The 26,915-nt window shown below is 45.7% G+C and overlaps 1 protein-coding gene across 2 annotated transcripts; it reads left to right on the forward strand.

Moving 5' to 3' along the window:
• The first annotated feature begins 487 nt into the window (after positions 1–487).
• Positions 488–26,148, forward strand: LOC129813895 (leukocyte cell-derived chemotaxin 1-like). Of its 2 annotated transcripts, none has more exons than XM_055866492.1 (7): positions 488–632; positions 880–1,020; positions 9,857–9,994; positions 10,149–10,262; positions 23,994–24,147; positions 24,391–24,497; positions 25,281–26,148. In XM_055866492.1, the coding sequence occupies exons 1-7, from the start codon at positions 561–563 to the stop codon at positions 25,503–25,505; spliced, it is 951 nt and encodes a 316-aa protein (XP_055722467.1). In that variant the 5' UTR covers positions 488–560; the 3' UTR covers positions 25,506–26,148. The 2 variants fall into 2 exon arrangements, with proteins under 2 accessions (XP_055722467.1, XP_055722466.1); XM_055866491.1 differs by having other exon boundaries at positions 489–632; positions 9,857–9,997.
• Positions 26,149–26,915: the final 767 nt, after the last annotated feature.

Raw genomic sequence — 26,915 nt, forward strand, 5'->3', positions numbered from 1 at the left:
AGAACAAGGCGCGGTCCCGTCTGGATTAGGACTAGAGAAATAATGCAACATATGTACCTGTCAAACGTAAATACACACATTATGCCAAAGGATTTCTTAGATTTTGTAGTCCTACACTGCCTGTATGTGAGTGCCTCTGCCAAGAGATCTGGACATGTTTTACACAGACGTTAATGAATGCACTTGCCCTGTGGTTGGTTCAAGACCCGAACAGGCTGTTCTTCCTCAGTCTACTCAAAGCCTTAACACCGTCCTACTCTGCATTCCTTATGGAACCCCTGTTGCGAGGCCAACAGAGTGACAGAATTTTAAAACGCATACCTTCCACCATGTCATAAGGTAAATGCACCAATTTGTAAGTCGCTCTGGATAAGAGCGTCTGCTAAATGACTTAAATGTAAATGTAAATGTAATGTCGTTTCCCAGGCCAGTTATATAACACGCCTCTCGCATGAATGGGCAGTTTTGTTCCCCCTGCCCTGTTCCAGAGAGAACGAGAGAGAAGAGAGAGGAGAGAGAGAGAGAGACCTTTGCTCAGGCTCTCAGACCCATTCGCAGCCATGGCCGGGTGTTCAGAGAAAGAGCCCATCGCCTTAGCGAGTTTCGATGACCTGCAACAGTTTATGCCACCGGTAAGCAGCCTATATCATATATCTTTGCTTTAGTTTCTAAATAATAGAAACGTGTAAAGTGTGCCAGATAGACTACTCTCAGAAAACTTTGTTTGGACAATCCACGAAGACACCTGCTCATTCTGAGGGAGGTGTTGTGGTTGAAATTAACTTTTATAAGCGCAACACATTATCAACACTTTATCAACACTTTTTGAACTTTGTTTAGGTGGCATTCATGTGTAAATGGTTAATGTGTTCACCACAGGCATACACGGCTGTGGCCGTTAAACCGGCTGCCACCAGCCGCCTGCTGAAGACCGGGATTGTGGTTCTTATCGCCGGGGCAATTCTGCTGCTGTTCGGGGCTATCGGAGCTTTTTACTTCTGGAACAACAACGACAACCATGTAAGCATTAGTCCCTATGACGATAGCGAGTTCAAGAGACATTGGGCCTTGAACCAGCCAGCGACTCTTGCTTTTCAAGAGTCAAGAGGGTAGCTGAATGGAAGCCTTGTATGTTTCTAAGACTGAAGGTCCTGCTGATGTACCGGGTTCGAGAGGTGTGAGCGAGGTAGGCCCAGGCTACTTTAAAAATATGTTTTTAATCAATTTGGTAGCTTTAGGCCTACATGAGTTGAAATGCATTGCCTGAGCAAGAATAGCATACTCATTTTGTTAGGAATTTTTCAATGCATTTCATTTTGTAGATTTTGGGTGCAGGGTAGTGTCTGTCTGTGCCTGTTTTTCTTGCTGTTTCTAGGATGTGGATGGGGGAATGTAAACAAAACTCACCCATTATGAACCTCCCCACAAGCCATATATGAAATCTACACCCCCCTTCTCTCTCTCACACACACATAGTAAACGAAAACTGAAACTTAAATAAAAACTAAAATTAGAAACCCACTTTGAAAACTGAAACTAAAATAAAAAAGAAAATATTATAAAAACTAAAACTATACTGAAACTATTATCTTTGACTGCAAAACGAACTAAAATAAACTGAACAAAAATATAAATGCAACATGAAACAATTAAAAATATTTTACTGAGTTACAGTTCACATAAGGAAATCAGTCAATTTAAATAAATTCATTAGACCCTAATCTATGGATTTCACATGACTGGGCAGGGGTGCAGCCATGGGTGGGCCCACTGGGGAGCCAGGCCCAGCCAATCAGACAGATTTTTCCACACAAAAGGGCTTATGGTAGAGAAATTAACATTCAATTCTCTGGCAACAGCTCTGTTGGACATTCCTGCAGTCAGCATGTCAATTGCACGTTCCCTCAAGACATCTGTGGCATTGTGTTGTGTTACAAAACTACACGTTTTAAAGTGGCCTTTTATTGTCCCCAGCACTAGGTACAACTTTGTAATGATCATGCTGTTTAATCAGCTCCTTGATATGTCAAACCTGTCAGATGTGTGGATTTATTGGCAAAGTAGCAATGCTCACTAACAGGGTTGTAAACAGATTTGTGCACAAAATTTGAGAGAAATAAGCTTTTTGTGCATATGGAACATTTCAGTTTTTTTTCTTTCTTTCAGCTCATGAAACATGGGACCAACAATTCACATGTTGAGTTTATATATTTTTTGTTCAGTGTAAAATAAAATAAATTATAAATTATGTTGAGTTTGAGTTTCGTTCTTCTAAACTTCCAAAATCAAACTGGGTTTTCAAGCTGGTTTTTGAATGGGGTTTTGGAGCTTCTGAATCTGGCGGCTAAATGCTGTTGTATCTGTTGTTATTAACCCTATTGGAAGTGGATACATGTGATACATGTTTAATATTACAAAACATAACATGTCAAATGTGCCATGACTTCATTTGGTTTTTTTCCCCTCTCTCTTTCTGTCAGATAAAGGTAAAGGTACTTGATTATTCTTATATCTACTATTAAAGTTTCAAAAAAGCATTGGATTAGTGTAAACATGGGCAATAGAGTGTCCTTCCATCATAATTCTTGCACCAGACTAGGTGCTTATCCTTTAAATCCAAGTCACATAAAATTGAATTATAATTTAAACCTAACCAAATAAATCCATGTTCTGGCCATGAAGTTGTACGGAGTCCTCTACTGGCCAAAAGCCTGTTAGCATGGGCAGCGCCATTGGGGATTTTTACAGTTTTGATTTAGACAACTGGGCGGGACTTCCAACTTCATTGACTGATCCCTCCAGATGACCCTGTTGGCATGACCTGATGACCCGGTTGGAGTCGTGACATCAAGATGGACCAGCCAATTAATTTTACTTGAAAATAAGAAAATGGACTATTTCAAGATGGAGAGGGCCTCAATGGCACTGTGCATGCTCTCACAGAGGAATGGCAGCCATTTTACAGGCTCCTGACCAATTGTGCTATTTTGTGTATTTCTTTTGAGCTGCTCTTAACTTTTTTTTCACATAATGTTTCCGCTGTCATTTCCTATGACCGAAAACAACTTCTGGACATCAGAACAGCTATCACTAACCTCAATTTGGATGAGGACTTCTGCTTCAATGATTCGGAGGTGAAAGAAGCCCTAAACTCCGACACTCGAAGAAGACAAAGACGGTGCTATAGAGGTCGGCTCTTGAATACCTCATGATAAGCTGTAGACTATACTATTTACCAAGAGAGTTTTCATCTGTATTTTTTCGTAGCTGTCTATTTACCACCACAAACCGCTGCTGGCAGTAAGACCGCACAAAACGAGCTGTATAGAGCCATAAGCAAACAAGAAAATGCTCATCCGGAGGCGGCACTCCTAGTGGCCGGTGATTTTATTGCGGGAAAACTGAAATCTGTTTTACCTAATTTCTACCAGTATGTTACCTGTGCAACTAGAGAGATAAAAACATCTAGATCACCTTCATTCCACACACAGAGAGGCATACAAAGCTCTCCCCCACCCTCAATTTGGCAAATCGGACCATAACTCTATCCTCCTGATTCCTTCTTACAAGCAAAAACTCAAACAGGAAGTACCAGTGACGTGCTCAATACAGAAGTGGTCCGATGAAGCGGATACTACGCTACTATTTTGACTATTTTGCTAGCACAGACTTGAATATGTTCCGGGATTCATCCAATTGCACATCAGTCACCGGCTTCATTAATAAGTGCATCAACGACGTTGTCCCCACAGTGACCAAATGTACCTATCCCAACCAGAATCCATGGATTAAAGGCAACATCCGCACTGAGCTAAAGGCTAGAGCTGCCGCTTTCATGAGCAGGACACTAATCTGGACGCTTACAAGAAATCCGGCTACGCACTCCGACGAACCATAAACAGGCAAATCGTCAATACAGGACTAAGATCGAATCCTACTACACCAGCTCTGACGCTCGTGGGATGTGGTAGGGCTTGCAAACTATCACAGATTACAAAGGGAAACCCAGCCGAGAGCTGCCTAGTGACGTAAACCTACCAGATGAGCTAAATGAAGAAGGGCGGGGGTATATGTTTCATGATTAACGGCTCATGGTGTAATTGTGATAACATACAGGAATTCAAGTCCTTTTGTTCCCCTGATCTAGAATACCTCACAATCAAATGCTGATCGTATTATCTCCCAAGATAATATTCTTTGGTCATAGCCACAACCGTGTATATCCCCCCTCAAGCTGATACCACGACAGCACTCAAAGAACTCTGCTAGGACTTTATGCAAACTGGAAACCACATATCCTGAGGCTGCATTTGTTGTAGCTGGGGATTTTAACAAAGCAAATTTGAGAAAAAGGCTGCCGAAGTTCTATCAACATATCAACTGTAGTTCTTGCGCTGTCAAAACACTCGACCACTGTTACTCCAACTTCCGGGATGCATACAAGGCCCTCCCATTCGCTCCTTTTGGCAAATCTGACCACGATTCCATTTTGCTCCTCCCTTCCTATGGGCATAAACTCAAACAGGAAGTACCCGTGCTAAGGTCTGTTCAACGCTGGTCTGACCAATCGGAATCCACGCTTCAAGATTTGATCACGCGGACTGGGATATGTTCCGGGAATAATATATACGAATACACTGATTCGGTGACTGAGTTTATCAGGAAGTGTATAGGAGATTTTGTACCCAATGTGACTATTAAAAGGAAAAGGAAAACCAGCCACGTCGCTGTCACTGACGTCTTGCTTCCAGACAAGCTAAACACCTTCTTTGCCCACTTTGAGGGTAACACAGTGCCACCGACGTGGCCCGTTACCAAGGACTGTGGGCTCTCCTTCTCCATGACCAATGTGAGTAAGACGTTTAAGCGTGTTAACCCTCGCCTAGCCGCGTCCTCAGAGGATGCGCAGACCAGCTGGCTGTGTGTTTACGGACATATTAAATCTCTCCCTGTCCCAGTCTGCTGTCCCCACATGCTTCAAGATGGCCACCATTTTTCCTGCACCCAAGAAAACAAAGGTAACTGAACTAAATGACTATCGCCCCGTAGTACTTCTGTATCACTGCTGTCATCATGAAGTGCTTTGAGAGACTAGTGAAGGATCATATCACCTCCAGCTTACCTGTCGCCCTAGACCCACTTCAATTTGCTTACCGCCCCAATAGATCCACAGATGATGCAATCCCATCACACAGCACACTGTCCTATCCCATATAGACAAGAGGAATACATAAGTGAGAATGCTATTCATTGACTATGGCTCAGCATTCAACACCATAGTACCTTCCAAGCCTATCATTAAGCTCGAGGCCCTGGCCTGAACCCCGCCCCGTGCAACTGGGTCTTGGACTTCCTGACAGGCCGCCCCCAGGTGGGGAAGGTAGGAAACAACACCTTTGATCATCCTCAACACTGGGGCCTCACAAGGTTGTGTGCTCAGTCCCCTCCTGTACTCCCTGTTCAGCCATGACTGCGTGGCCAAGCACACCTCCCACTCAATCATCAAGTTTGCAGATGACACAACAGTAGTAGGCTTGATTACCAACAATGACGAGACAGCCTACAGGGAGGAGGTTAGGGCTCTGGGAGTGTGGTGCCAGGAAAATAACCTCTCACCCAACATCAATAAAACAAAGGAGATGATCGTGGACTTCAGGAAACAGCACCCCCCCTATCCACATCGACGGGACCGCAGTGGAGAAGGTGGAAAGCTACAAGTTCCTCAGCGTACACATCACTGACAGACTGAAATGGTCCACTCACACAGACAGTGTGGTGAAGAAGGCGCAACAGTGCTTCTTCAACCTCAGGAGACTGAAGAAATGTGGCTTGTCACCTAAAACTCTCACAAACTTTTACAGATGCACAATTGAGAGCATCCTATCGGGCTGTATCACCGCTTGATAGGGTAACTGCACCACCCGCAACCGCAGAGCTCTCCAGAGGATGGTGCATTCTGCCCAACGCATCATCGGGAGCAAACTACCTGCCCTCCAGGACACCTACAGCACCCGAGGTCACAGGAAGGCCAAAAAGATCATTAAGGACAACAACCACCCAAGCCACTGCCTGTTAACCCCGCTATCATCCAAAAGGCGAGGTCAGTACAAGTGCATCAAAGCTGGGACAGATAGACTGAAAAACAGATTCTGTCTCAGACTGTTAAATAGCCAACACTAGTACATAGAGGCTGCCTACATACAGTGGGGAGAACAAGTATTGGATACACTGCTGATTTTGCAGGTTTTCCTACTTACAAAGCATGTAGAGGTCTGTAATTTTTTATCATAGGTACACTTCAACTGTGAGAGACGGAATCTAAAACAAAATTCCAGAAATTCACATTGTATGATTTTTAAGTAATTAATTTGCATTTTATTGCATGACATAAGGATTTGATACATCAGAAAAGCAGAACTTAATATTTGGTACAGAAACCTTTGTTTGCAATTACAGAGATCATACGTTTCCTGTAGTTCTTTACCAGGTTTGCACACACTGCAGCAGGGATTTTGGCCCACTCCTCCATACAGACCTTCTCCAGATCCATCAGGTTTCGGGGCTGTCGCTGGGCAATACGGACTTTCAGCTCCCTCCAAAGATTTTCTATTGGGTTCAGGTCTGGAGACTGGCTAGGCCACTCCAGGACCTTGAGATGCTTCTTACAGAGCCACTCCTTAGTTGCCCTGGCTGGGTGTTTTGGGTTGTTGTCATGCTGGGAGACCCAGCCAAGACCCATCTTCAATGCTCTTACTGAGGGATGGAGGTTGTTGGCCAAGATCTCGCGATACATGGCCCCATCCATCCTCCCCTCAATATGGTGCAGTCGTCCTGTCCCCTTTGCAGAAAAGCATCCCCAAAGAATGATGTTTCCACCTCCATGCTTCACGGTTGGGATGGTGTTCTTGGGGTTGTACTCATCCTTCTTCTTCCTCCAAACACGGCGAGTGGAGTTTAGACCAAAAAGCTCTATTTTTGTCTCATCAGACCACATGACCTTCTCCCATTCCTCCTCTGGATCATCCAGATGGTCATTGGCAAACTTCAGACGGGCCTGGACATGCACTGGCTTGAGCAGGGGGACCTTGAGACTGTGGTCCCAGCTCTCACCACATTTAGACAGGTTACACCAAGGTAACCTGTCTAAATGACTACCGACCCGTAGAACTCACATCTGTAGCCATGAAGTGCTTTGAAAGGCTGGTCATGGCTCACATCAACACCATCATCCCAGAAACCCTGGACCCACTCCAACTCGCATACCACCCCAACAGATCCACAGATGACGCAATCTCTATTGCACTCCACACTGCCCTTTCCCACCTGGACAAAAGGAACAGCTGTTTATGAGAATACTGTTCATTGACTACAGCTCAGCGTTCAACACCATAGTGCTCTCCAAGCTCATTACTAAGCTAAGGACCCTGGGACTGAACACCTCCCTGGACAAACTGATGGGCCACCGCCAGGTGGTGAGGGTAGGCTGCAACACATCCTCCACGCTGACCCTTGACACGGGGGCCCCTCAGTGGTGCGTCCTCAGTCCCCTCCTGTACTCCCTGTTCACCCATGACAGTTGGCCGCGCTTGACTCCAACACCACCATTAAGTGTGCCGACGACACAACGGTGGTATGCCTGATCACTGACAATGATGAGACAGCCTATAGGGAAGAGATCAGAGTCCTGGCATTGTAGTGCCAGGACAACAACCTCTGCCTCAACGTGTGCAAAACGAAAGAGCTTATTGTGGACTACAGGAAATGGAGGGTCGAACACGCCCCTTTCATTTCGACGGGGCTGTAGTGAATCAGGTCGAAAGCTTCAAGTTCCTCAGTGTCCACATCACTAAAGACCTATCATGGTCCGAACACACCAACACAATCGTGAAGAAGGCATTACAACCCTTCCCCCTCAGTAGGCTGAAAATATTTGTCATGGGCCCTCAGATCCTCAAAACCATCTATAGAATCTTGACTGGCTGCATCACCGCTTGGTATGGCAACTACTCTGCATGTGACTGCAAAGCGCTACAGAGAGTAATGCGTACGGCCCGTATCATCACTGGCGGTACCAGAGCGCCAAGTCTGGGACCAAAAGGCACCTGAGCAGCTTCTACCCCCAAGCACACACACTACATACACTCACACGCACAAAATACACACACACATGCATATCGACGCCACACGTACACTCATACAGACACACTTTCACACTTCACATACGCTGCTGCTACTCTATTACATATCCCGATTAGGGTTGAATGGCGGGAACCCGGTTATCAAGATTTACAGGGATTTACCACCCAAAACCTCCCCCTTAAGTAACTGCGAGAAACCGGTAAATTACAATAAATGATTTATATGAACAGCATGGAGTGAAATGGACTGTTCAATTATATGTGATGTCTAAATCTGGCTTCTCTATGGCCTCTGCATGATGAATCAACGCTCAGCATGGGGACAGACAGCCCATCTCAGTATGGAGCGCAGTTCACAATGTATTGTAGACCTATCATCTCATCATGGTACCTTTTTTTCTTGTGACAGGTAGGCTTGCATTTGCTGCAGCATAGTCTATGCTACAGTAATATAAAGACCGAATTTACCCATCTCCATCTGGCTTTCAGGGCTCACCTTGTTTTTTTTATTGTAAATATATATATATTTTTTTCAGAGTCAGAGTTTTACAATCAAATATCGTTGTTTTAAATCAGTGCACACGCGAGCACTCTCTCTCAGTCTTTCTCCCTCTCCATCAACTACATTCAAATTGATTCCAAAATAGATCATCCTGTTATAGTTGATATATACATGTCCTAGCCTATGTCTTTCAAGAAATATATTCAATGCAGTATTAGCCTTATGTTTAGCTAATTAATGATGGGTGATGCATAATAAGCTTCTAACTTACAACCTCTGTCTCTTGGGAATACGAACCTCCGCCCGCCTCTCTCCTTTAAAAAATGCTCCGTAGCTCTTGGAGTCCCAGGCAGGAAAAGCTAGACTAGAATAGCTTGTCGGACATAATTTTTTTCAGCATTTCTTATACCAATAGACTATTTGAAGAGGGATGCAAGCTCTTGTTAGCTGAAAGTTAAATACAGCAGCCAATAGAACTCACAGGTAGTTTGAAAGAGCGAACACGCGATGGCAGTAGGCAATAGAGCCCCACAGTGGAGGTGTCATAATAACTATAAAACCTTTTGTTTTATTGTGGAGACATAAAAACTATGAAATAACACATATGGAATCATGTAGCATACCAAATAAGTGTTAAAACAAATCATAATATATTTTTTATTTGAAATTCTTCAAAGTAGCCTCCCTTTTCCTTCATGACAGCTTTGCACACTCTTGGCATTCTCTTAACCAGCTTCATGAGGAATGCTTTTCCAGCTGTCTTGAAGGAGTTCCCACATATGCTGAGGACTTGATGGCTGCTTTTCCTTCACTCTGCGGTCCAACTATAGGCCAAAAACACATACATGTCTCCTAGTCTCCCACGCCTAGGCTACCTTCTATCCCTAACACTAAATAATAAAAAAAGGAAATAGAAAGATTTTTATCAAACTGAAACTAAATAAAAAATAGTAAATCAAGTCTGAAAACTAACTTCAACTAAACTAAATGTTAAAAACGAATAGAAAACCCCCCATATTAAATCTTAAAACAATGGTCACCTCGCACAACCTCGCACAAAACTATGATTCCTTCTCCGTCGCTCCTTCTTACGGGTATGAAAACATTCCCTGTGTGTGTGTGTGTGTGTGTGTGTGTGTGTGTGTGTGTGTGTGTGCGTGCGTGCGTGCGTGCGTGCGTGCGTGCGTGTGTGCGTGCGTGTGTGTGTGTGTGGCAGGTCTACTACGTCCACTACAGCATGAGTATTAACGGTAAGGTGGAGGAGGGCTCTATGGAGATTGATGGTACCAACAACATAGAGAGATTCCGCACCGGCAGCGGAAATGGGGAAGCAGTGGAGGTCCACGACTTCCAGGTTGTAAGTTTGAAAGAACAACAGCAATAGCAAAAAATTCTAATTCCAATGGTACATTGAAGTAATTATGTAACATGTTGGATGCACATTGCTCATTAAATTTTAAATGTGTTTGTTATAATCCATTTGCTCTCTTCAATCTCTCTCTCTCCAGGGTATAACTGGTGTCCGTTTCGCTGGAGGAGAGAAGTGTTACATTAAGACCCAGGTCAAAGCTCACCTGCCTGATGTGAAAACTCTCAACAAAGACTCACTTCTGTTCGACCTGGTAGGAATGACCTCAGCTCTCTTACTGCCTCTCTCTATCCAGTCTCCCTCTCCCTCTGTCCACAGGCGTAACACAGCTCCTCTGGGGCGCCTGGCAAGGTCGCCGTTTGTTTTAGCTAATGGATAAATGTTTATTGGTAGGCCTATTTGGTGGTCATTTTCTCAGGTTAAGCCTAACATTTCACGAAGCTATACACGGTATCACAATGCTGACATTATTTTACTTCTGGCTTGTGGCAATAATATAATTCAGTCATTAAAGTTTGAAATTCAAACAATGCAGATTGTCAAAATAATTTCCGATACAACAGAATACTAATCAGCTACCAATTTATTTTTATTTTTATATACAGCTGAATATATAGGCTACCTGAACCTGCATGACATGAGCTGTCCTCGCCTTCTCACAGCTTGGATAGAAAGTAAAACCAGTCTATTAATGTAAAAAAAATACTGTAAGTCCACCCTCAAAACACTAGCTTAGTAGGGATTGTTTCATTATGAAGTGTACTATCTATAGCTATTGTAGGACAGATTTCCACCGGTCTAATGTCCATTTCTCGTGTTTCTTGGCCCAATGATGTCTCTTCTTCTTACTGGTGTCCTTTAGTAGTGGTTTCTTTGCAGCAATTCAACAATGAAGGCCTGATTCACACAGTCTCCTCAGAACAGTTAATGTTGAGATGTGTCTTTTACTTGAACTTTGTGAAGCATTTATTTGGGCTGCAATTTCTGAGGCTGGTAACTCTAATGAACTTATCCTCTGCAGCAGAGGTAACTCTGGGTCTTCCTTTCCTGTGGCGGTCCTCATGAGCCAATATCATTATAGCGCTTTTGTTTTTTGCAAGAAGAAACTTTAAAAGCTCTTGAAATTTTCCGGATTGACTAACCTTCATGTCTTAAAGTAATGATGGACTGTCATTTCTCTTTGCTTATTTGAGCTGTTCTTGCCATAATATGGCCTTGGTCTTTTACCAAATAGGGCTATCTTCTGTATACCACCTCTACCTTGTCACAACTGATTGGCTCAAATAAATTAAGAAGGAAAGAAATTCAACAAATTAACTTTAAACAAGGCACACCTGTTAATTGAAATGCATTCATGAAGCTGGTTGAGAGAATGCCAAAAGTGTATAAAGTTGTCATCAAGGCAAATGGTGGCTACTTTGAAGAATCTCAAATATAAAATATATTTGATTTGTCCCTATGTGTTCAGTATGTTATTTCATAGTTTTGATGTCTTCACAATTATTCTACAATGTATAAAATAGTAAAAAATAAAGAAAAACCTTGAAATAAGTAGGTGTGTCCAAACTGTTGACTGGTACTGTATAATACCATCTTTAGCGTCTTTAGCTGCGATTTAGGTGCTATTTAAAATCTTTTTATAAAAATTACACATCAAATAGCCTAACAATGAGGAAAAAAGTAGTTGGCTTGAGGATAAATTCAGCTACTATTTATTGTCTGCTAATATCCTACACAAATGGACTGCAATATTCAAGGAAAATTAAATGAGGCCTAAAACATATTAAATCCAACTTGAGACTCCCTTGGTCTCCTGAAGTACTCCTTTTTTGTGTGCAAATGTTTTCACCACGGCCTGTAGGTCCAGGTTGCGGCCCGACTGTTTTCTATACTGGGTATTGCCAACCCAGACAGTCTTTCCTGAGACATTGTGAATTATATGTCCATTGCGCTGCACACAATTTAAACTTATTTTTGAATGATGCATGCCAAGATATACCAGAGATAAGGGACTGTTGATATTCCTCAATCTCAATCGTCAATTCACCAGTAAGAACGAAAATCAAAGTTAATCTTGTTCCGTAACGTGTTGAGGCCAGCAATTAAGGAGAATGAGAAACGCAATTAAAGATATTGCAGAACTGCTTTAATTTAAGCACTCCTCCCTTCTGCCTAGTTTCCCTTATGTTGCTACGGCAACCAAGCTGTTTTACCATTGTAACGGGTGACGCTCTCCTCATCCTCGGATGAGGTGAGGAGAGAAGGATCCTCAGACCAAAACGCAGGCTTTGGGAAATAAGCCATCTTTATTTAACAACGATGATGGCACACGAAACGAAACAAAACACTTTCAAAACTACAAAATAACAAAACGACGTTGACGAGACCTGAACATAAACTTACATAACTAAACATAAACTTACGTACAGGTAACAGACGACATCGAAACGAAAACGAAACAAACAAACGCTACAGTCCCATGTGGTACGAACATAACATACGGACACAGGAGACAATCACCCCCAAACAAACAGTGAGAATGCCCTACCTAAATATGACTCTTAATTAGAGGCAAACGCAAACCACCTGCCTCTAATCAAGAGCCATACCAGGCAAACCGAAACCAACATAGAAACAGATAACATAGAATGCCCACCCAACCTCACGTCCTGACCAACTAACACACAAAAACTAACATAAATAGGTCAGGAACGTGACAGTACCCCCCCCACAAGGTGCGAACTCCGGACGCACCAGCACAAAGTCTAGGGGAGGGTCTGGGTGGGCATCTAACCACGGTGGTGGCTCAGGCTCCGGGCGCGGTTCCCACCCCACCATAATCCATCCTAGCCCCCTCCCTTCAAGAATGTCCACCCTCTTACTTCCCCCACAAAATCCTCCTAATAACATATCTAATAATGACAATACCGGGACAGAGAGATAAACCAAGACAGAGGGATAGATAAGACTATAGAGGTAGATAAAGATAGAGAGGGAGATCAGGATAGAGGGGCAACTCCGGACTGAAAGGCAGCTCCGGACAGAGAGACAGCTCTGGACTGATGGGCAGTTCTGGGTATCTAGCCTTTTCAGGCTGAAGGGCAGCTCATGGCTGACTGACGACTCTCGATGCTCATGGCTGGCTGACGGCTCTCGACGCTCATGGCAGGCTGACGGCTCTCGACGCTCATGGCAGGCTGACGGCTCTCGATGCTCATGGCAGGCTGACGGCTCTCGACGCTCATGGCAGGCTGACGGCTCTCGACGCTCATGGCAGGCTGACGGCTCTCGACGCTCATGGCAGGCTGACGGCTCTGGCTGCTCATGGCGCTCTGACGGCTCTGGCTGCTCATGGCGCTCTGACGGCTCTGGCTGCTCATGGCTCGCTGGCGGCTCTGGCAGATCCTGTCTGGTTGGCGGCTCTGGCAGATCCTGTCTGGTTGGCGGCTCTGGCAGATCCTGTCTGGTTGGCGGCTCTGGCAGATCCTGTCTGGTTGGCGGCTCTGGCAGATCCTGTCTGGTTGGCGGCTCTGGCAGATCCTGTCTGGCTGACGGCTCTAGCGGCTCCTGTCTGGCTGACGGCTCTAGCGGCTCCTGTCTGGCTGACGGCTCTGTAGGCTCATGGCAGACGGGCGGCTTTGCAGGCTCATGGCAGACGGGCGGCTTTGCAGGCTCCTGGCAGACGGATGGCTCAGACGGCGCTGGGGAGACGGATGGCTCAGATGGCGCTGGGGAGACGGATGGCTCAGATGGCGCTGGGGAGACGGATGGCTCAGATGGCGCTGGTGAGACGGATGGCTCTGGCCGGATATGGCGCACTGTAGACCTGGTGCGTGGTGCCGGAACTGGAGGCACCGTGCTAATGATAAGCACCTTCCTACTAGTGCGGGGAGCAGGGACAGGGCACACTGTATTCTCAAAGCCTACTCTATCCCTGATGCGTGGTACCGGCACTGGTGACGCCGGGCTGAGGACAAGCACATCAGGATTAGTAGGGGGAGAAGATACAGTTTGTACAGGGCTCTGGAGACGCACTGGTAGCTTAGTGCGTGGTGCCGGAACTGGAGGCACCGGGCTAGATACACGCACTACAGGGAGAGTGCGTGGAGGAGGAACAGGGCTCAGGATACGCACTGGTAGCCTAGTGCGTAGTGTATACACTGTAGGTACTAGGCTGGGGCGGGGAGGTGGTGCCGGAAATACCGGACCGTGGAGGCGTACTGGCTCTCTTGAGCATTGAGCCTGCCCGACCTTACCTGGTTGAATGCTCCCGGTTGCCCGACCAGTGCGGGGAGGTGGAATAACCCGCACCGGCCTATGTAGGCGAACCGGAGAAACCATGCGTAAGGCCGGTGCCATGTATGCCGGCCCGAGGAGACGCACTGGAGACCAGACGCGTTGAGCCGGCCTCATGACACCTGGCTCAATACCCAATCTAGCCCTCCCAGTGCGGGGAGGTGGAATAACCCGCACCGGGCTATGCACTCGTACAGGAGACACCGTGCGCTCTACTGCGTAACACGGCGCCTGCCCGTACTCCCGCTCTCCACGGTAAGCCTGGGAAGTGGGCGCAGGTCTCCTACCTGCCCTTGGCCCACTATCTCCTAGCCCCCCCCCAAGAAATTTTTGGGAATTACTTACGGGCTTTTTCGGCTTCCGTGCCAGACGCGTTCCCTCATAGCTCCGGTTCCTCTCCCAGGTAGCCTCTGCTCTCCTCAATGCCTCCACCTGTTCCCATGGGAGGCGATCCCTCCCAGCCAGGATCTCCTCCCAAGTGTAGCAACCCTTTCCATCCAAAACATCGTCCCATGTCCATTGCTCCTTTCTCTCCTGTCCCTTACTCCGTTTCGTTTTCCTTTGCCGCTTGGTCTTAGCTTGGTGGGTGATTCTGTAACGGGTGACGCTCTCCTCATCCTCGGATGAGGTGAGGAGAGAAGGATCCTCAGACCAAAACGCAGGCTTTGGGAAATAAGCCATCTTTATTTAACAACGATGATGGCACACGAAACGAAACAAAACACTTTCAAAACTACAAAATAACAAAACGACGTTGACGAGACCTGAACATAAACTTACATAACTAAACATAAACTTACGTACAGGTAACAGACGACATCGAAACGAAAACGAAACAAACAAACGCTACAGTCCCATGTGGTACGAACATAACATACGGACACAGGAGACAATCACCCCCAAACAAACAGTGAGAATGCCCTACCTAAATATGACTCTTAATTAGAGGCAAACGCAAACCACCTGCCTCTAATCAAGAGCCATACCAGGCAAACCGAAACCAACATAGAAACAGATAACATAGAATGCCCACCCAACCTCACGTCCTGACCAACTAACACACAAAAACTAACATAAATAGGTCAGGAACGTGACAACCATCCCTGTAACTGTCGTTTCTGCAGAGGGCTCGTTCTCTAAACTAAAACTCATAAAGAATTACATAAGAAGCATTAGGCTCTCTGTCTGATATGAACTTTAGAACACCTGATTAAGCTCCACTCATTGCACTGTCACCATCGTAGCCTTGACCACGACATTTGTTCATGGATATCCCCCTTATACTTTCAATCAGTTTAAATGTTTCTTTTTCAAGGGCTGAGGAACTTTTTCAGTCACATTCCTGAAGCCCAAGAAACAAACACTTGGTACATATGGAAATTAAAAAAGGTATATGAATAAATTTATTTTTAGAAGGTTACTGTCAAAAGGATTTATTACACCAAAAAAATAAATAGACATTGATGACAAGCACATGGGCCCGCAGATCTCATGGGCCCCTCAGCCTTGTTGGGGCTGCGGGTGTGTCCGGTACACCAGTGCCTCTGTCTCTCTATCTCTCTCTCTCTCTTTCCGTCTCTCTCTCCCTCCCTCTATTTCTCTCACTCTAACACTTGCGTGCTACTTCACTCATCACCTTCCTCTGTGTGTCTCTGTCTGTCTAAAGGTGAAGGTATCAGGTCAGAGAAGTTCTGGGTTACCTATCTGACCACGACACACACCTATCAACTGTCAGACACGGTTAACAGGGTTGGGGGGCGGGGTAGATATAGGGACTGCGGTAATTTAAGCGATTACAGGACAGATCTAAGATGAACTGAGTGGTTGACTCTGGCTGGGTTAGCTGTGTGTGGATGTGTCTGCTGTGGCAGTGTGTGTGTGGTTAGTTGGCCTGGATGTGTTTAGCCTGAGGGCTTGTAAAGGGAAAGGAAGAGATTGTAGTAGATTGGCATCCAGACCCAAACATGAGCTCTCTCTCTGGCCTGGAGGGGCTCTTCTGCCACAAACTATACCCAAACAAGACCTGTGATATGGCCTCACCTGACACAAGGAACTCCCCACCCCCTATGCCCCAAGTCATGTGTTAAAGCCCTGACTGTCATGTTGTCCATTTCTCTCAGAGTGAAGCCAGTTTAGAAGTATTTGATGGTGAACATCTATCTATTCATGTTTCTCTATACTGGTGTTGTTTTTTCCCTTAATGTAGCAACTTAATGAACAGCCAGAGAAGGTCATGAGCCAGTAACCCTGCAGTCAGGAGAAGCATAAAGTTCCAGCTCACATACAAGGAGGCTTTAATGTCCTGTTAGCAGCTGTCAGATTATCAGAGAACTAGAGCCTCGATCTGGCTCTGATGCCATGGTGCCAGGACCGGCTGATAACCCAGCACACACTGAAACGGTGATAGGTTGGTAGAGGAGTGGCGGAGGGAGTTTTGGGCCATCTCCGCCCAGGGGATGTAAACCGCCCACTCCCCCGGCCGGTCCTGGCAATTGGACCGCAGAAACCTACCCACATCCTGGTTGACTCTCTCCACCTGCCCGTTACTCTCGGGGTGGAAACCTGAGGTAAGGCTGATCGAGACCCCCAGGCGTTCCATAAATGCCCTCCAGACTCTAGATGTGAATTGGGGACACCGATCAGAAACTATATCCTCAGGTACCCCGTAGTGCCGGAATACGTGGGTGAACAGGGCCCCCGTAGTCTGTAGAGCCGTAGGGAGACAGGGTAAAGGAAGGAGACGGCAGGACTTAGAAAACAGATCCACAACGACCAGGATTGTGGTGTTACCCCGCGACGGAGGAAGATCCGTCACGAAATCCACCGATAGGTGTGACCACAGTCGTTGTGGAACGGGAAGGGGTTGTAATTTCCCTCTGGGCAGCTGTCTAGGTGCCTTGCACTGTGCGCATACCGAACAGGAGGAAGCATAAACACTCACGTCCTTAGCTAAAGTGGGCCAACAGTACTTCCCAGCAAGGCAGCGCACCGTCCGACCGATGCCAGGATGACCAGAGGAGGGTGACGTGTGAGCCCAACAGATAAAACGATCGCGGACATCAAACGGAATGTACAAACGTCCAGCTGGACACTCAGGGGGAGTGGGCTCTGCACGTGACGCCCGCTCGATGTTCGCGTCCACCTCCCATACCACCGGTGCCACCAGGCGAGAAGCTGGAATTATGGGAGTTAGATTCGTGGACCGCTCCTCTGTAGCATACAGCCGGGACAGTGCGTCTGCCTTAACGTTCTGGGAACCTGGTTTGTAGGATAGGGTGAAAACAAAGCGGGTGAAAAACATGGCCCACCTTGCCTGGCGAGGGTTCATTCTCCTCGCCGCCCGGATGTACTCCAGATTGCGGTGGTCAGTCCAAATGAGGAAAGGGTGTTTAGCTCCCTCAAGCCAATGCCTCCACGCCTTCAGAGCCTTGACAACAGCCAATTGCACCCAATCACCCACATCATAGTTTCGCTCCGCCGGGCTGAGCTTCTTCGAAAAGAAAGCACAGGGACGGAGCTTCGGTGGTGTACCCGAGCGCTGAGACAGCTACCCCCGTCTCGGACACGTCCACCTCTACTATGAATGCCAAGGAGGGATCAGGATGAGCCAGTACAGGAGCCGAGGTAAACAGAGCCTTCAGGTGACCAAAAGCCCTGTCCGCCCCAGCTGACCACTGCAGTCACACCGGGTATATTAGAATGTCATCTATATACACCACTACACCCTGCCCGTGCAGATCCCTGAAAATCTCATCCACAAAGGATTGGAAGACTGATGGTGCATTCATTAACCCATACGGCATGACGAGGTACTCATAGTGCCCAGAAGTGGTACTAAACGCCGTCTTCCACTCATGCCCTCCCCGGATACGCACCAGGTTGTAAGCGCTCCTGAGGTCCAATTTTGTGAAGAAGCGTGCCCCGTGCAATGATTCTGTCATACTGGCGATGAGAGGTAGCGGGTAACTGTATTTTACCGTAATCTGATTTTAACCTCGATAGTCAATACACGGGCGTAAACGTCCATCCTTCTTCTTCACAAAAAATAAACTCGAGGAGACAGGTGAAGTGGAAGGCTGAATGTATCCCTGTCCCAGAGATTCGGTGACATATGTTTCCATAGCCGCCGTCTCCTCCTGTGACAGAGGATACACGTGACTCCTGGGAAGTGCAGCACCTACCTGGAGATTTATCGCACAATCCCCCTGTCGATGGGGTGGTAATTGAGTTGCCTTCTTTTTACAGAAGGCGAGTGCCAAATCGGCATATTCGGGGGGAATGTGCATGGTGGAAACCTGGTTTGGACTTTCCACCGTAGTGGCACCTAAGGAAACACCTACACACCTCCCTGAACACTGACAGGACCATCCCTTGAGAGTCCTCTGTTGCCACGAAATAATAGGATCATGAGAGGCCAACCAGGGAAGGCCCAAAACAACAGGAAACGCAGGAGAGTCGATCAGGAAGAGACTAATTCTCTCCTCGTGACCCCCCTGCGTTATCATAGTAATGGGAGCTGTGACCTCCCTAATTAGCCCCGACCTCAAAGGACGACTATCTAAGGCATGTATAGAGAAGGGAACATCAACAGGAACAAACTGGATCCCTAATCTATGTGCCAAGGAGTGGTCAATAAAGTTCCCAGCTGCACCTGAATATACTAGCGCCTTATGCTGGGAATGCGGGAAAACTCAGGAAATTCTATAGGTAACCACATGTGTGCAACAGGGGGCTATGGGTGAGTTGTGTGCCTACTCACCTGGGATGACCCACCAGTGCTCCGCCTGCTACCTCGACTTCCTGGAGAACCACCCCAGCACCGACCAGCAGTATGCCCTCTGCGGCCACAGCTGGTGCAGGGAATGGTCCCCCCTCCGGCCCCCCTCATAGCAGCCCCTCCCAACTCCATCGGTGTTGGATCCAAGGTGCTGGGAAATGGAACGGACGGACCCCGATCCGGACGTCCGCGGGAGGCCAACGGGTTATCCAGCCGGATAGATAAATCCACCAGCTGGTCCAGGTTGAGAGTGGTGTCCCTGCAGGCTAGCTCCCTACGAACGTCCTCTCGTAAACTACACCTATAGTGGTCGATCAGGGCCTGCTCATTCCATCCCGCACCAGCGGCCAGAGTTCTGAAGTCCAGTGCGAACTCTTGAGCGCTCCTCATCCCCTGTCTCAGATGGAACAATCGCTCTTCCGCCGCTCTCCCTTCAGGTGGATGATCAAAAACTGCCCGGAAGCGGCGGGAGAAGTCCTCGTAGTCATCCAGAGTCGAGCCTTCCCTTCCCCAGATGGCGTTGGCCCACTCCAGGGCTTTTCCAGTCATGCAGGAGATGAGGGCGCTCACTCTCTCGCGTCCCGAAGGGGCCGGCTGAACAGCTGCCAGGTAGAGCTCCAGCTGGAGTAGGAACCCCTGGCACCCGGCAGCTGTTTCGTCATACGCTCCCGGGAGCAAGAGCCGAATCCCACTGGGTCCTGACAAAGGAGGGGTGGACATCGGTGTGGGTTGAGGTGCGGGCGGAGGTGATGATGTTGGATTTACAGGAAAGCCTCCTCTCTCCCATCTGTCCATTGTTTGCAGCACGCGATCCATGGCTGTCCCGAGACTTTGTAACATGGTTGCGTGCTGCTGGACGCGCTCCTCTACTGGGAGAGAAGGGCTGGCTGCACCTGCTGACTCCATTTGAAAGGTCCGTGATTCTGTCAGCGATTGGGTACAGAGATGTAGCGGAGTCAGGCGCAGGACACAGATTAGAGAAAAACAACTGAGTTTACTCAATAAAACAAACAAGCAATATTCCAATAAGGAAAATACATACAAACTAACACCTACAACAACCACTAAGACACCAACAATCACAGACAGAACAGAAAGGTATGCCAGAGGGTTAAATAAGGAACATGATATGGGAATTGAAACCAGGTGTGTGTAATACAGACAAAACAAAAGGAAAATGAAACATGGATCGGTGGTGACTAGAAAGCCGGTGACGTCGACCGCCGAACACCACCCGAACAAGATTTCTGCGGAAGTCGTGACACACGGTTTTCGATTTTGGTTTTGATAATTTTTTTAAACCATTTCATGTACTAGTCATTATTTGGGTTGATGCTGTAACAACTCAGAATAAAACCATTAGTAAATGTCCCATGATGGTAGTGATGCCCATTACTATTTATCTCTTATTAGCCATCATTTATTCACATTACTTTAATAAAAGAGTTCAGTATTTTATTTTACTTTTGTTTTATTTGATTACTTTATTATTTAATTCCACATCATCTTCTCATCTCTGTCTGACAAAATCACTATTTAGGTAGATCTTCAAAGTAAGAATATAACTATCGATCACTTTGATCATGTATTTTCAGGTACCTCGCAAAGCAACTGCTCTCTATCCCTCTTCGATCCTGCAGTTTTCTATCTCTTTTACATAGCAGGTGTAAAAGAAACACAGACTGGACAAGTAGGCGCACAATGGATTATAGTCATTGTAGTTAATTACTATGTAGAATATTGTTCTTTTGGAAACTACAACTCCCTACTACATCGCACAGTTCGGGCTTAAACGGATTTATCTCTAGAGAAACGGCTGCAATGTGCGTAATGAGCTCATGAAAAAAACTGAATTCAAATAATTAAACCTAAGTCATTAGTTGTTCAAAAAGTGGAAAATATAGATTTCGGTGAATCGCTCAGCGCTATACACACACGTGTACACACACACACGCACACACACACACACACACACACACACACACACACACACACACACACACACACACACACACACACACACACACACACACACACACACACACACACACACACACACACACACACACACACATACACACATACACACATACACACACTAGCACATGCCTCTCAGAGAGAAGGATTGCTTTTGCTTGTGAGTCATCTTTTCACACTCTCTGGCCAAACTGGGACGAGGTGGGTTGGATCGACACACTGATCTTAACAACATCTGAACAAGCCTGTCAAGCTGTCACAGTGCTGCAAGTTGTGTTTGTGTGTGTTTCTCTGTGTGTGTGTGTTTGTGAGTGTGTGTGTAAGCTGTCCCTTTGCCGAAATGAGGCCGTCTGATTATTTAAATCAGTTAGCGCTGCATATGCACCATGTACACATCATTAAACATCATGCAGGGCTGTTCTCTCTCTCTCTCACACACACACACACACACACACACACACACACACACACACACACACACACACACACACACACACACACACACACACACACACACACACACACACACACACACACACACACACACACACACACACACACACACACACACAGTACATGACTCTCTGCCTTGTGAACAGCCATTTATTTATTCTGCTGTGTGCCAAACTGTGTGTGTGTGTGTGTGTGTGTGTGTGTGTGTGTGTGTGTGTGTGTGTGTGTGTGTGTGTGTGTGTGTGTGTGTGTGTGTGTGTGTGTGTGTGTGTGTGTGTGTGTGTGTGTGTGTGTGTGTGTGTGTGTGTGTGTGTTCGGCTCAGATAGGGAGATGTGGTTATAATAGTAGCTGCAGGCTGGTCATCTGCTGTAATTTAGAGTGATGGGAAATATGGGTCAGATAAACTCTTATCAGTCTCGCAGGGGTGACACACACACACACACACACACTGGGTCAGATAGACTCTTATCGGTCCTGCAGTGGAGGACCCTTGCTGTTGTTTGTCCCCCAAGCTAACAATTTAAAATGAAAAAGTAATCTGTTGGGTTAGATGATAACATTCCCCTGACTATCTATTACCTGTTTAGTAACTAGCACACATGTTTATTACTCTAATAATACAATGTTACTACCATGTTATTAGTGTTAGCTGTGTGTTTGTGTCTATCTCTCTGTGTGTGTGTGTGTGTGTGTGTGTGTGTGTGTGTGTGTGTGTGTGTGTGTGTGTGTGTGTGTGTGTGTGTGTGTGTGTGTGTGTGTGTGTGTGTGTGTGTGTGTGTGTGTGTGTGTGTGTGTGTGTGTGTGTGTGTGTGTGTGTGTGTGTGTGTGTGTTTTTGATCTAGAAATCAGATGATATACTTTTTAATATGTAGGTCATGTTTTTCTGTCAGCTTGTAGACTTAATGTGAATGTCTCCTGACTTTGTTTGAGCACCTAAATACTGGAGAACCTGAAGGTTTTTTCATCAACAGAAGAGCTACTGGGTCATTACACAAGATGAGTGCCTTTGCGTTCCTTTGATATTTTAAGTAGAAACTGTGCACCAATTATGAATTTCAAAAGCCTGCAATATTAAATGAAGTTGCCTTTGGAGAATTCAATAAATCAGACTTTTAATATAATAATAATTTATTAAACGTCTAACTCGCTTTTCATAACAATCTGAAAGCTCTTCAAAAGCAAAAAACAAACAAGCAATACATTGAGTTCACTAGCTATAGTTAGGTCAACCAGTAGAGTCAAAGTCATTGTGTGCATTAATCCTCCAAAGATGGAAGGGGGTCAGGGAGACGGTTGATGAAGGGTGTATGTAGAAGGCTACTCTGGGAACCAGCCTGAGTCATGTAGCTACTGGTCTTCTCCTTCACAATGCATGGCACCCACTTGGCTGATGCCTCAGCAGCTCTGGGTGCCAGAAAGCTCACCACACACAGTTATGACTAAAGGCTTGCTCCGTCAACCCTGTGTCACTTCTATCAAGATTTTAACCCACTTAGTCCCACATTTTATCCAAGTTTAAATGGTAAAGCCCTAGTTATTTTGTTGCTTTGACAAAGTTACTTCTGAAGAGTATTATTTATTTCATGTGATTAATGATTCATTGACGTCTGTCCCTCATTTTAAGGTCAACCCTGTTATGTGAACTGAACTCTCATTTTAATATGGTTAAACTATTCCTTTAAAAAAATAAACATTGACTATCTAATAGTCAAATCCTAGAGTTAAAGAAGGTGAGATGGTTCTACTCTTTTTGGACATTTTCTGGTGTTTTGTAGTGGAAAACTAAGCAGGTCGAGCATAACACGCCAACCCTGTTACCCATAGATAGACTAGCTAGAAATGTTTTAACAATTGCATTGTTTTTGCCACTCCGTTGCAGACAACAGGCTTCCATTCCCCCTGTCACAAAGGGATTTATGACTGATTTAAGAAGAAATCATCAATTCTGTTATGATCAACCCTGTTACTTTATTTGGCACTTATATTTTTTACGTCATGAAATTGGAAAACGTGCTGTTTATTAAGTTAAAGATGTGCTCTTTATGACAGAATGTTAAAATGAGGTGAAATCAAAAATAAATTGACCAAGTTACCTTTCTCAAAAGGCACCGAATTGGTGGAACAACTCTACTGTATTTTCTACTCAGTTCTACCTCGGGCTTCATAAAGTATGAGGGATTGACCTGTTTTAATATGTACTTTGTTATTGGTTTCATTTAGAAAACATGCAAAATATTTAAACAGAAAATGGGGAACGAGAAAGAGCAAACCACATCAAAACAGACAAGGAGTCAAAAGAGTCCGAAAATTGCCATTAAATAGGAAAAGAATTACTGTCCGTCAAACATAGTGTAAGCCCAGGGGCTTTCCAGAGCCCGTGTCTGTCTGTCTGGCAACTTTGTATAGTCGAGAGCTACTTATATGATTTACATTTCAATGTTTATTGTGTATTTATAACCCCCCTGTCTTTCTATCTCCAGGAGGATGAGGTGATGCCTGCTAAATTTGAGGAACAGTCACGGATCTGGGTGGCAGCTGACGTGCCCCACTCTGACCCTGCCTTCCTCAGCTCCAAGATCCGTGATTTGTGTGGAGACCTGCCAATCTTCTGGCTCCGCCCCACCTACACCAACAGTACCCAATCAGCCCCTTTATATTATCACAGAACAACAATAAGTTATGAAAGTGACTCCAAGCAATGCACATAGCAACATGATGCACTAGAGATATGCAAAACAGTACAATTAGTAGGTTTTTTGCAATTAGTATTAGCAATGTAGGTGTGCTGCCTTCAAAAGTGTCTCCAATAATGACCAGATGTCAAATTCAGTTGTGTTGGCTTCCATAGTGTATTGACTGTCTCTGTGCTCTCCCCAGGTGGGCAGAGGAAGAGGAGGGCGGCCCCTCATCAGCGTCGCCAGGCACCCGGGGCAGAGGAGGAAGTGAACCCGGAAGCAGAATTTAACCCCGAGAACCCCTATCACGTGAGTCCCCGGACCAATCAGTCAGTATGCTGTGTTACTCGAGATTCCCACAGCAGAGCACTAATATTTGACCTTCATTGACAGTGTTTGCTGTGTTACCATTGGCCTATTCTAACAGCCAGACCACATCCTCTCTCAGATATATAATGTTATGTTCACACGCTTATGTCAACAGTTGAGTGTCTGACAAATGGTTTCTGTCCTGGTCCCGTCTCTCTCCCAGCATGCACAGCTGTGTGAGCAGGAGCAGATGTTGGGGTCACAATGTCACCCCGACCGTGTGTGATTATGTGAGTGCGCCTGTCACTCAGAGCGTGTGTGTGTGTTTGCTTGTCACGCCGAGTCTGTCTGCGCCTCACGAACCCCTTTAGAATACCAAACTAAAGTCCCATTGAGCCTTTCAGGAGTGTAAATTGCTCCCCTCCTGCCCCTCTGTCCATGTCCAGACCCCTAGACTTCCCCTAATCCTCACCGCTCCGCCTCCTTCTCCTTCCCCTGAGAGAAACAGACATCCCCAGACTCCCAATAGAACCAGACTCCCAAAGACACAGAACTCTGTTTGCATTTGAGATAAATCATTGAATGAGAAATATAATTCTACACAGAAACACATTATACATTTATACACAGACATAAATGGGTTTAGAGAGGTGTTGAAAATGTGGCTATTATCAGTATTTCACTCTCTCACTCCCCTTACTCCCTTTCTGTCTCCATCTATCCTCCTACTTCTCCCCTCTATCTGCCTTTCCTCCCCTTCTGTTCCTCTCACTCAACATAAAGCGTGGCCTGGATGGCGAAGAGGGCACCATGACCTTTGACCCCATGCTGGACCACCAGGGCGTGTGCTGTACGGAGTGCCGGAGGAGCCACACCCAGTGCCAGAGGATCTGTGAGCCCCTGGGCGGGTTCCAACCCTGGCCCTACCACTACCGCGGGTGCAGGGTAGCCTGCAGAGTCATCATGCCCTGCCGTTGGTGGGTGGGACGCATCCTGGGCATCCTCTAAACACCCCTCAACCAGCCCTGGACTGGTAGAGTCCAGAGAGAAGGAGAGGCGGGTAGAGAGAGAAGAGGGTAGGTGGATTTGGGCGAGGGAAAAAACGAATCATTCAAGGATATTCAGTTTTCCATCATAAGATATGCTTTAACAGACAATACTATATGACATACAGTACATGTATGCTCATACAATACTCTTTAGAAAAGAGTACTCTTTCATACCACATACCCGTGATAACAAAATCATCCTGTCTGATCTTGTCACCTTAAACAAAACATATCAAAGTAACATCAGTACAGATTTTATATCAATTATATATAATATGATCTGTGATAGTTATGATTTGTGGAAACGTGTATGTAAAGAGCTAACACCTTTCCTTTTAGCTTTCTGGTGTAAATAAATGTAAGAAGTATTCTATAGGCTGAAATATGAGTTGGAGGACTAGACTGTATGTCAGCTGTGCATGCCTTTAGGTATTCATCATGCTAGTGAGAAATGTTGCTGTCCTAACTATTTCCTAACCGTTTCTCCAGAAGTAGGGCCCACTAACAACATGTGATGTTTGCTTTGTATTTCTCCTCAAAAGTAACTATTAATTAACTATTTCAAAGTGCAATTTCAATGAATAAACCTTTTTTTAAGTAAACATATATAATTCATTTTTGCCATTCTTATTGCATAGCAACACATTACTTCAGCAATGTACTGTCCTCAATATATAAGCGGCCCTTCAAACTGTATGCTGCAGAGATGAATGCTACCGTACACAGCATGCATGCAGCCAAACACACTGGAGTTAATATGTCAAATATACTAGTTGATCCATAAGGTGAAAAACTTTGAGAGCAGCAGTGAGTTTCAGAGATCTAGAAAGCTTTAATGTCCGAGTTCCAGTTCTAGAAGTTTTTAATGAGACTTAAGACTGCAGCCGTCATGCTGAGATCTTACCCACAATGCAAAGTGCTTAACTCCTTTTGATGTTAGTAGAGCAGCTTCAGGCAGGAGGCTGTGTGGGTGCGTGAGATGCAGTTAAGAGTTTTAACCGAAGCCATTTGATCGCCATGACACCTGAAACAATGTGCAATGAATTTAACAGTTAACTCAGTGAGGAAGGGGTGTGTGTATTTTTCACTTAACTCAGTGTGAGGGCTGATGATGCAGTTAGATCCATATTAATGCTCCTGCACAACGCAACGTCCACTCAAAGCAGAGAGCAACAGAGTGTAGTGTGTGAGGATGAGGTCTACTCCCTGTAATATAGTACAGTAGATTAGTACAGGAATGGGTGTGTTTGGTATTAGTGATTGACGATGCTAGCTTTCTTTGGGCCACCTTCAGTAGCCAAACGTTGCAGATAAAATGCAGCGAATAGAGCAGACTTGATTCCTTTGATGTACATAACATATGTTTATC

Source organism: Salvelinus fontinalis, chromosome 17 (assembly GCF_029448725.1).
Source record: "Salvelinus fontinalis isolate EN_2023a chromosome 17, ASM2944872v1, whole genome shotgun sequence".
In the NCBI taxonomy this organism is placed as follows: Eukaryota; Metazoa; Chordata; class Actinopteri; order Salmoniformes; family Salmonidae; genus Salvelinus; species Salvelinus fontinalis.

Bases quoted from the DNA above. Each gene is read 5' to 3' on its own strand.
- LOC129813895 (XM_055866491.1), top strand. From the start codon at position 561: ATGGCCGGGTGTTCAGAGAAAGAGCCCATCGCCTTAGCGAGTTTCGAT. The intron at 1,021-9,856 runs GTAAGCATTAGT...TGTGTGTGGCAG, and splicing joins GGAACAACAACGACAACCAT to GTCTACTACGTCCACTACAG. The intron at 24,498-25,280 runs GTGAGTCCCCGG...CTCAACATAAAG, and splicing joins ACCCCGAGAACCCCTATCAC to CGTGGCCTGGATGGCGAAGA.